This window comes from Citrus sinensis, chromosome 5 (genome assembly GCF_022201045.2).
Source record: "Citrus sinensis cultivar Valencia sweet orange chromosome 5, DVS_A1.0, whole genome shotgun sequence".
In the NCBI taxonomy this organism is placed as follows: Eukaryota; Viridiplantae; Streptophyta; class Magnoliopsida; order Sapindales; family Rutaceae; genus Citrus; species Citrus sinensis.
This window is the reverse complement of record NC_068560.1, coordinates 24266653-24278436: the sequence shown is the minus strand read 5'-3', so window position 1 is coordinate 24278436 and position 11784 is coordinate 24266653. Positions and strand designations below refer to the sequence as shown.

The following is an 11784-nucleotide window of genomic DNA, read 5'->3' as shown; positions in this document are numbered from 1 at the left end:
TAATCATATTAAGAGAATATTCATTGTTTATCTAATCTAAATAGGTAACAAGTTTAATTTTTTTATATTAACTCTGTTATTATTATTATGTTTTCTAACGAAATCTCAAACATGCAATCCAAAATATCGAATTTTGATCTAGTACCAAATTAAGTTGTACTAATTTTTAAAGGTCTTGTGTCACATTGTATTAAAGATTGTGCTCACAATTAAATTTATTCTCTAAAATCAAGACGCCTTCAATGTTGACAGAGACAGGAGGAATCAGCAAATGATATGCAGTCGAATGAAATCATTTTGGAGGACAATGTTAATATTTCTAATACACTTTTCATTAAGAAGGTTGGTTACTAATAACCCAATGGCCTTTTTAATTCTCTGATTTTTGCTTTTTCATCCTTCGATATTCTTGTTTTTTTGCAGATATGGCAAGAGTAATTAATAATTATATAATTTTTAATATCAACTGTTGTAGGTGTAACAAATACATTCTCAGAGAAAATAACTGGTACTCTTGACAAACTAAATGAATTGATAATGATAATAATAATAATAATAATAATAATAATAATAATAATAAACATATGTATTAGGGAATACCAAATATGTTGTAAGGAAAATGTTATTTTGACCCAAAAAAGTGGGTTTTTAAATTTTGACAAAAGCATGAAAATACTAAAATGTCTTGACAAGAAACAAGTTGATTGATAACTACCCAGATATTGACAATCTTTTTTTGTTTTTGTGAAAATTTTGTAACTCAATTTTTTGTCAATATAGCATTGTTGATATTGTAATTCTAATAATGAAAATTTATTTTGACTGATAAACTGATTAGCATTTATGACTTCACATTTTCTTGAATATACATCTTTAGAGTACCTATCAAATTAGTGAGGAATAATTTGGAAAATTCGATTGATGCTTGTTTGTATGAAAGACTGAAGGGAACTGTAACATGACAAAGAGATGAATTTTATTGATTTGTCCATCAAGCAAGAAGTTAATTTTTTGATCGACCAGGTTGCGTTACCAAAGTTGGAGAAGTTGGCGGTGCGTTCAATAAATATTGAGAGAATTTGGCAAAACCAAGTTGCAGCCATGACTTGTGGTATTGAGAATTTAATGCACTTGACCCTGTACAACTGTATGAATTTAAGATGTCTATTTTCATCTTCTACGGTTAGCGATAACATCTTTGTTCGACTCCAATACATTGAGATAGAAAAATGTCATGTCTTGGAAGAGTTAATAGTCATGGACAACCAAGAAGAAGAAAGGAAGAATAATATTGTAATGTTTCCTCAGTTACAATATCTGAAGATGTATGATCTTGAAAAACTCACAAGCTTCAGCACAGGAGATGTACATATGCTTGAATTTCCATCCTTGAAAGAATTATGGATATCTCGGTGTCCTAAGTTCATGGTGAAATTTAAAAGAACTACTAATGACTTGACAAAAAAGGTACGCACATGAAATTTAAAATTAATTTTTCAACTCTTATATATACTTTCAGCATGTTGGGTGTATTATTATTACTATTTACCAAAAGGTTAATATTTATTGGATAAACATATCGTATTAGATAGGTACGTGAAATTTAAAATAAAATTTTCAATTCTTGTATATACTTTCTGCATGTTAGGTGTATTATTATTATTTTCTAAAAGGTTAAAATTTATTAGATGGACATGTTGTATTAGCTAGTGGTAACTTCTAATTCTTTTCTATTTTGTTAAATTTCCTCCAAAAAGCACCATACTAATTTTGTGAAATTGTTAGAAAGGATATAAACTTATCCATTTTGCATTTTCTTTGTTTGTTCTGATTGATCACGCAGGTGTTTCCCAATTTGGAAGAGTTGATAGTAGATGCAAAGTATATAATAACAAATAAATTTATATTTTCAGAAGACTTGCTGTGCAAACTTAAATGCCTTGATGTTGTGTTTGTTGATGAGTTGACTACTATTTTATCGCTTGATGATTTCCTCCAGAGATTTCACAACCTGAAAGTTCTCCAAATAGAAGGAAATAATGATTGTTTGCCAAAAGAAAAGGCTGAAAATGGGATGGAGGTAATCATAAGAAAAGCGTTCAAGTGTTATGATCTGAAGTACATCTTGAGACAAGAGTCCTCCTCTATTATGAACAATTTGGTTATTCTACATGTAACGAAGTGTCACCGTTTGATCAATCTAGTGCCATCCTCGACATCCTTTCAGAATCTTAAAACTTTGAAGATATCGTATTGCGACGGATTGAAAAACGTATTAACAGTCTCGATTGCAAAGACTCTGGTGCGACTCAGAGAAATGAAGATAGAATCATGTGTTATGATAACAGAAATAGTATTGGCAGATGATGACGATGATCATGATGCAGCGAAAGATGAGGATATTGCTTTCAGCGAATTGAAAGAGTTGAAGCTTTTAAATTTAAAAAGTCTGAGAAGCTTCTACTCTGGCAGTCGTGCCTTGAACTTCCCATCTTTGGAAAGATTACTGGTGGATGATTGCACCAATATGAAAATTTTCTCTAGAGGAGAATTAAGCACACCCGTGTTACACAAAGTGCAGCTAAATATGTGGGATGAAGCATGTTGGGCTTGGAAGGAGGGCTTAAATACAACCATAGAACAGGTAAATCTTAATGAGGAAAGCTTCCTCAAGAAGCGACGTGAAGCTCCTCCATCCCAGCAATTTCTTTCTTTCGCTCCTGCCCCCAATCTCAATCTCCAAACTAGGTTGGAAATTTTGCCCGCGATGGTTGCTGGCGTTTGGTCTGATGACAACAACTTGCAGCTGGAAGCAACTACTCAGTTCCGAAAACTGCTTTCAAATGAGAGGAGTCTACCAATTGAGGAAGTCATAAAATCTGGCGTTGTCCCGCGCTTTGTTGAGTTTCTTATGAGGGAAGACTATCCGCAAATTCAGTATGAGGCTGCTTTGGTTCTTACAAACATTGCTTATGGAACTTCGGAGGACACTAAGGTGGTGATTGACCACGGTGCTGTTCCAATATTTGTGAAACTACTTGCTTCTCCAAGAGATAATATCCGGGAGAAGGCTGCTTCGGCATTGGGAAATGTTGCTATTGACTCGCCTAGATTCCATGATCTTGTGCTTAGTGAAGAAGCTCTAATTCCATTGTTAACACTGTTAAATAACCATGCAAACCTTTCAATGAAGAGAAGAGCCACACGGACGTTGTCTAATTTATGCAGCGGCAATCCACGACCAATATTTGAACAGGTGAGACCAGCTCTTCCGGCGCTTGCGCAGCTTGTTCATTCAAATGATGAACAGGTCTTGACTGATGCTTGCCGGGCACTCTTCTGTCTTTCTAGTGATCGTAAGAATGACAAAATTAAAGCTGTGATTGAGACAGGTGTCTGTCCACGACTTGTTGAGCTCCTTGGTCATCCATCACCCTCAGTGCTTACTGCTGCCCTGCAGACTGTTACAAATATTGTGAGGGGAGATGATTTCCAGACTCAGTGTATAATTAACTGTGGTGCACTGCCGTACCTTTTGGGCCTGTTGATCCATGATCATGAAAAGAGCATTAAGAAGTTTGCATGCGGGATTATTTCCAATATCACAGCTGGAAACAAGGAACAGATTCAGGCGGTAATTGATGCTGGCTTTATTGGTCCCCTTGTCAATCTGCTTCAAAATGCTGAATTTGATATAAAGGAGTGGGCCGCACGGGCAATTTCAAATGCCACCAAGGTTGACACTCATGAGCAAATCAAGTACCTCGTGAGAGAGGGGTGTATAAAACCATTGTGTGATCTCCTTCTTTGCGCTGATCCAAAGATCGCCACTGTTTGCTTACAAGGATTAGAGAACATTTTGAAGGTCGGGGAAGCTGAAAAGAATATGGACACAGCCATTGGAGATGTTAATCAATATGCCCAGTTGGTTGAAGAGGCTGAGGGATTAGTAAAGATAGAAAATCTACGAAGTCATGACAACAACAAGATCCATGACAAGTCAGTAAAGATTCTCGAGACATACTGGTGTGGCCGTGTGGTTGGTCCTCAGCTTGGTTTACTGTATGCAGGGAATGGGGAGGAAGATGCACGGGGCAATAATGTGATAACCAATGGTAAGGTCTATTAATTATTATTACTATTACTTCGAGTCGGCTTTCACAATATAAAAAAACAACGCTCATGATCTTGTTTCTTTCACTTGATGATTTCAGGTTGAATGGTGGAACAGTACTTTATCCATGTCGTTGCAGGATATGCCGTAGCCAGATTCATTTCTTAGCGTTAATTGTGGTACCAAATTTCAATTTGTAGGCACTCCCAAAGACTTTTCAAGTACCATATTTTAGTTAATTAATTAAAGATGCGTGTGTGAATCAGTAATCATGCTTGTGCGTGCGTGCCTTGAGTTAAAATGCATTGGAATGCTCGAGTGTTTTGGTTGTTATAATGATGAAACTAGCCATTAAATGCGAACATTATTAATTAACATTTTAGTAGTGATGCAATTTTAAATGCTCGAGTGCCTTGAGTTAATCATTCTAATCATGCAATTTTTTCATGAAGATAATTTAATATTTTAGTAGTGAAATTCATTGGAGTGGCTTCAACGTGCATGAATGATACCCATTACACATATATTTTTTTGAAAAAAGATTAATTTTTTCCCGCGATTTTTTTTTATAAATTATGATTTAGAATATAAGAGTTAAAATTTAACACTTAAAAACTAATATATTTCTTTCACCTATTAAATGCGAACATTATTATTATAAGTATGAACTAAAAATTAAAAAAATTATTAGATGTTATATTATTTTGCATTTGATTAAATACAATCCTTATGATACAGACTCGAAATAAAAAAAGATTTGTTGATAGAAATTTATTGGAGCATGCATGATGGAGTGCTCATCTAGTTCAAGATTCTGAACTTTCTTAAAGTTCAAGAAAACTATTATGCCACACTCATACACCATATGTTGTAACAGTTTTTTTGGACATTTAAGAGAGTCCAAGATCTTGAACTGGATAATTTCTCATATATGATGTTACTTGCAAAAGAATTATTTTTATTTTCTAAGTACATTAGTCTTTTTTAATTTAAATGAACCAATTTATGACTAATTAAGGTCCAATCTAAAAGGTTACTGAAAAAATTAAAAATTTATTCCTTTATTAACTATTAAATAATATCTATTTTTTCCAAAAAAAAAAACTTCGGGCTTGAAGTAGATCAATCATGTTATAGACTTAGATATCTAAGTTTATGGTTCTAAAGTTGAGATAAGAGGTTACGAGTTCTAACGACGTTGATTAATAAAAAAATCTCATACTCAAAAGATTGTCTTTGCACATTTACAAATACTGAATGTGAAATGCCAAACAGAGCAGGTACTTGGTACTCCCAAAGTAACATTGTGTAGAGCACTTTCACGAGAAGCAATTTATAGACTTTCATGAGAAGCAATTTATCCACTTTATTTTCTGCTTCTCTTGCCCAAGATGGAGCTGTACAAAATTAATGTTGAAAAGATTTGGGATAATCAACTTCCAGATATGTTTTCTCGTTTTCAAAGTCTAACACAATTGATTCAAAAATTGAAATATATATTTTCAGCTTCAGCGATCAGAAGCTTTCAGCAGCTCCAGCACCTAGAGATATGCAATTATAGCACAACACATCAAAATAAAACGGGTAACTTTCAACTTTCGTTGCTTTCTTGACATTTTGAATTTGTGGAATGTCATTCTTAAAACTTTTGGTAAAAACCATCGTCGTTTAGTATCATTCATTCATTACAATCAACAAAGTCCTTCCCTTGTTTACATCCTTTGATCTCAATTACAATTCGCTCCTGTTTATTGTGCTCACTATTGCGCAGTTTGTTTCGCAGTTTTTGCTCTCTTGAACTTTCAATCTTTTAATCTCAACAGCACTTGGCATCCTTTGATCTCCAGCTTGTTATTTAGAATTGCTCTGCTCCCTATCTAATTGTCTTGCTGTTGTCTCTGTTTTGTTCTGTTTTGTACTGACTCTTGTAATTTTCTTTTTTCTACCCAAAATTGTTGTAGTAACTTCACTTGTGTTTTGAAACTACCCGTCCCGCACCCCCAGGACAAGTCTATCTAAACTCGTCTAATCAAATCGATAATAAATCTAATATTTAAAAATTTTACCAAAAATTCGGTAGTCTCCCCTATAAGTATAACAACCTCAAACTTGCAATTTATAAAATAACACTCCCAAAATAATTCAATATCCAACCATCCTCCATAACCAACTTCTCAAATTAACATATCAAATATCACCCACATCATTCAAATATTAAAATACAATGGTTTTCCTTAATTACAAAATATAACAAATAATACAATTCGCGATATCCCGAATATAAAAGAAATTTACGACTTCTAGCACCATCATGTGACCATAATATCTAAATAACAATTGTTACTGGGTCGACTAATGTACTTGCAAATCTCTTGTTTGGGGGGGGGGCAATATAATAAAAATAGAGTGAGTAAAAAAACTAAATGAGCTCAGTGAATGGATAGTAGCTTTTGAAAATAAACAATTTTTAAAAAATAATTTAATCTTTTTCTAAACAATCTCATCAAAATATCATAACTTAAATAAAACTTATTAATTCAAACCATGTACTTGAACAACAATGTCACATAAATCCACATAAAATCAATGAAATCATAACACTTGTAATATAAAATATTGAATATTGATAACTATCACCAAACAAGTACCCAAGGTAACAATCTCATCATATTCAGACCTCGACGGACAGGCAATCAGGGAACCATCATGCCCCAGAGCTACAACGGATAGACGGGGAAATGCCATCTCATATCTCATATATCTCATCATATCTGTGAACGCATAATCTGGTTCTTAAAAGACAAGACATCCAAGTACATTGCCCAAAGCCTCTGTGTGTACTTAGATGGACCCAAAGGCCTAAATCACATCTGTATCATCTGTATCTCAATATCTGTATCTATGTAATCATCATACTGCATGCATATACACCCAAAAGGCAAAAGCGCCCAAACATACGGGCCAAAGCCTCTATGTATGTTCAGATAGACCCCAAAGGCCTCTCATCTCATATCATTTGTATCATTGTATTTGTTGATGCTGAAATCTGCTAGCCCTTTGCCCGACCAGATCTTTACAGCAACGCTTATGTGGTCGGTAGTGAGGATGTCAATTTCTTCTTGCTTCAACGATCGCTCAAGTCACTGAAGTTGGAATTGTCCTTCCTTCTCCTACTAAGCCTGCGTTCATAAAAGTGGATCAGAGACGCCGGTGGTTTTACCGGCGTAAACCCTCTGATGCCTAAGTTAGCAGAAGGTGTTTACGGGAAAATGATGCAATTTAGGCTCGATAATTTGCTTACGATTTGCTCACAGTTTGTATAGAAAGTGGTCTGATTTTAATTTGGCAGAGTTTTCCCTTCTCTCAATTTTTTCTCCTTTTCTTCATTGGTTTCTTCCTCTTTTATAGCCGCTGTCCCACGTTTCCGCTCACCCTTCATCTCCCCCTTTCTCGGGTAGTGGCAGCCCCTTATGGGACTCCAACTGCTACATTGTGGGTAAACGTGGGACACCGTGTCTCCCTTAACGGTTCTGGGCATAGCGCAACTATCGTGATTTCGTGAGATCGTGTTCCCGCTCTTTGGGGAATGGGTATCTGCTTGGTATATGTCTCTGGTCGGTATATTCCTCTAGCTAATACTCGTCTCTGGTTGGCCCATGTTCGTAGAAGGCTCATTATCAGTGTTCTGCTCGTACCATTTAGCTAAGGTGATCCATGCCGGGGTGGGGATGATGGCATGGCTGAGCTGATGCTTAACAGTATTCATCTCATATCATTTGTATTACTGTATCTGAAGGGGAAGGGTACTGTCTAATGATTTTCCAAACAACCTTTAATACACATGTACATAAACATATAATCACATATGAAATCATATTTTATTTCCAAGTTACATACTTCAAATCCACTTTATTCTCTTTAAAAGTATTACCATGCATTTACTCAAAAATGATAATAAAATCATCAATCAAATTCATTTTTAATAATGATAGATATCAGTACGTAGAATAAAATCCATTTCTAAAAAATATTAAATCAAAACATTATATTCTTATTCATCAAAACATGTTGTACTGTATCGTAAAATCAGAATATATAATGAAAATAAATTTTGTATATTCCACCCACAGTGACGGTGTCCAGACTCGATATCACCAATATTCACAGGTTGATTCTCACTCGCGGGTCCTCCTAATTAAGTAAACAACAAAATCATTTTCTGTAAACATGAAATACAACTAATTTTATGCAATAGAGCTCAAAACCAAATATTCATTTATAATAAACTATTCTCGTATGCATCAAATTACCAAAATACCCTTGATGCCAAAATTAATGTCCCCGACATCAATATTTACCAAATTATCTTCAAAATCTTCAATTACCAAATTGTCCACAATTCAGATCACAAAATAAGCACAATGTCATAATTTAGAAAATTGCCATCGGAATGTAAAATTTCCAAAATTCCCTTAATAACTTAAATCACTGAATTACCCTCGAAATCTCAAATTAACTCACTGCCCTAATCTAAAATTACCAAATTATCGACCATTTCCATAAATTATAAATTTACCCCTAAGTTTTTATGAAATTACCGAATTGCCCCTATCGGTCAACAATGGCCGGACTTCAGTCAACGACGACGGAAAGCTCAGGTCTGATAGTTCAGACCTTGGTGAGTCCCACGGTACCGGCGTTGACAACCCAAGAGTGGCGACGACGGCGGATTGAAGCTCCAAAATCCGTGAGTTTCCCGATGGTCGTTCGCGGCCAAGACGGCGTCCGCAGTGGTCGTGGTAGGTCAGAAAGTGATGAGCGTGAGTTGAGGAACAAGACCCAAGTGGTGGAACGGCTAAAATCCAGCGAGATTGACGGCGACAAAAACGGGTTGAGCGGCAGGTTTTTTCAAGCTAAACTGCCGGCGTTCTGACCGTTTTTTAGAGACGAGGACGACTGGGGTATGATGGCCGACTTTCAAGCTTCATATCGGTATGTTGCTCGGCTGGTGAGGTGGCCGGAATAGTGAGATCTGATCGGGTCAAGGTCGTGGGTCAGATCCAGGACGGGTCAAACTCGGTCAACTTCTTCCTCTCTCTCTCTCTCTCTCCTTCCCCCTCAGTTCTTACAACACATCTGCAAAGCATTGAAAACTATGCGTCCGAAATATATACAAGGAATGTATTAAAGTGGGTTCGGATGGAGATCATCGGAGAAGCCACGCTGATTATGCTCGGGTGTGCCAAGATAGCTAATTCCAACATCTATATTTTGACGAAATTTAAGCATCTAGAACAAAAATGGACAGTAGTATTTTATAATAAAGAAGTTGCAATTACTTGTTCATGTAAGATGATGGAATCAACAGGTATTCTATGTAGGCATATATTTCACGTCATGAAGTTCGAGCAACTAGTTCGCATACCACCAACATTGATTATTGGTCACTGGACCAAATCAGCGAAGGTGAGTAAAGTGATGAAAATGACTGCTGCAACATCATACCTTGATAAACAAGTGTTAGAAATAGTAAAGTTTGGCTCGCGTTCAACGGCATGTACTAATCTTTGTCTTTTCACTGCAAAGAATGAACAAAGTTATATGATAGCATTAGACGAGATTCAACAGTTGATGCTTCTCGTTGAACAGATGGTTGCTGATGATGAATCAGCTAAACGAGCCAAGAATTGTGTACTTCAAGCTGGTATGAAGTTGAAAGACTCGGTTACAGTTAACAGTAAAGGTAGCTCTAAAACCGTTAAACACGATGGGGCTAAAAATCGCAAATGCAGTAAGTGTTTTTAGTTTGGCTATACTAAACGGACTTGCCCGCTATATCCGCCAAAGGACATGCAGCCTAATGACCTTTATTGCAATGTTGGCGGTACTGGTTGTGTTTCGACTGACGATCAGCCAAGGCATTGTTCTTATAATGTGTTAACACCACTTGTTTCGATGGAATCAGGCTCACCAAGTTCCCCAACATTTACATTCGAGACAACTTGTCCTTGGAGGCATGACATCTCAGAAGGAATTGACGGCCATTACGACAGCAATAACACATTTGGTATAACCTATGAAACCGATGCAAGCACATACTATAATTGGTGGCCTCATAATAACTTGTAAGTGATATCCCATGATATATGAATTTGCCTGGCAAACTTTCTTAGGTTGTTTAACTAACTCGAATTTATATTATGCTTAGTTGATGACGGTACACATACTTGGAGGATGGGGGATGATCGCTAATGATGCACTTTTTGGATTTGAACCGAGGGGGCCGAACGAACTTTTTGGAAATCATTGAGTTATATTATCATGTAAGAAGTTAACAATGGCAATGTAATAACATATTTTGCGTACTTAGTGATAATAGCAACATTTACAACAATTATCTTCATTTCAACGTGTATTAATTAAGATAACCGGTTGACGAAGGAAAAAATCATAATTGCCTCATTAATCCCTCAACGGCTTCGGATCATTAAAACAATTTACATGACTCGTACGTCAACGCCGGTTACAACGTAAATTTAGCAAAAATTTAGAGTTGTGAGTGAAGTCAGCAAAAAATTATCATAATCTATATTCACAACAATCTCAGCCCTTCTGCCTGAAACGACATTTTGTGCAACTGTTCTTATGAACTTTTCTGGTGGACACATTACGAGGCTTCACTGTTGATGCAAGCTTCGATTCATTTATGTACGTTGCAGCGTTACTGTAGTGTGCATTAGCCAACGCCAATAATTGATCGCATTGTTCGTTGAATGGAGAGTCTATAAGTTGTAACGCAAGTTGTGCCTGAACATTATGTGAGTCATGCTACAGAAATAATCATGCACTTTCATCATGTCAATGGCCCAACAACAGTAGTAAAATCAACCAAGAAACCACATAAGGCAATATAAGGGAGCGTACCACATACGATTTGTTGGTGATGATTCTAGGAGTATCCATAAATTTGATGACGTAAACTCCACAATCAAAACTGTTAGGTTGCCGTGGAACTCCTTCCCCATGGGTCACTACAAATGATAAGAAACTTCAAGTTACTGAATATGTAGCATCCACGAAGCCATGAAGTATAGCATCCAACGAGTGTAACTATTTTCAAGTGCAAAAATACATCACATGTATTAATAACACAATACACAGAAAACTAAACTCATCCTTTTATCAAAAATTAATTGGGCTTACAATACTATTCACTTAGATTTCTCTATCTCGTGTCCGTCGTGCATCTGGTGGTGGATCCCAGATCTCCGCTTGTTTGTCTTTAATTTTAACCAACAGTATAAGCCAATAGTGGCCACCATCATACATGGGAACAAAGATCTATTCAAGAACAACTTGGGGTCACTTTTACCATACATAATATCGATCATAACGAAAAACCATTTCACCAAACACACACGCTACCTGATGGCACCAGTGCAGGTCATACATGTAACGTTTGCGGTATTGGGAGGCAACCTTGAAACCATCTAAATGTGCATTTGGTATTGTAGCAAATTGCTACATATTCATCACATCAAATTCATATAAAATACAACTGAAATTACCGTAGTTAATGATGAGAAAAAGGATATGAAAAAAAACAGACAGGAACGAATCAATAACTACATATCTTGTTGGTAGGAACCAGCTAATTAGTTGTCTGTGGC

The 11784-nt window shown here is 36.1% G+C and overlaps 1 protein-coding gene across 4 annotated transcripts in view; it reads left to right on the top strand.

The window, feature by feature from the left end:
- LOC102629151 (importin subunit alpha-1-like) overlaps positions 1-11784 on the top strand; it is a 106300-nt gene that overhangs the window by 40598 nt on the left and 53918 nt on the right. For 3 of the 4 annotated variants that reach the window (XM_052442528.1, XM_052442527.1, XM_052442525.1), the window contains exons 2-4: positions 253-342; positions 1024-1467; positions 1844-4115. In XM_052442528.1, the coding sequence (XP_052298488.1) occupies positions 277-342; positions 1024-1467; positions 1844-4115 (2782 nt within the window). In that variant the 5' untranslated portion in view covers positions 253-276. Of the gene's footprint in view, positions 1-252; positions 343-1023; positions 1468-1843; positions 4116-4214; positions 4498-11784 lie in introns of those variants that run through there. The other variant, XM_052442526.1, reaches the window with a different exon arrangement.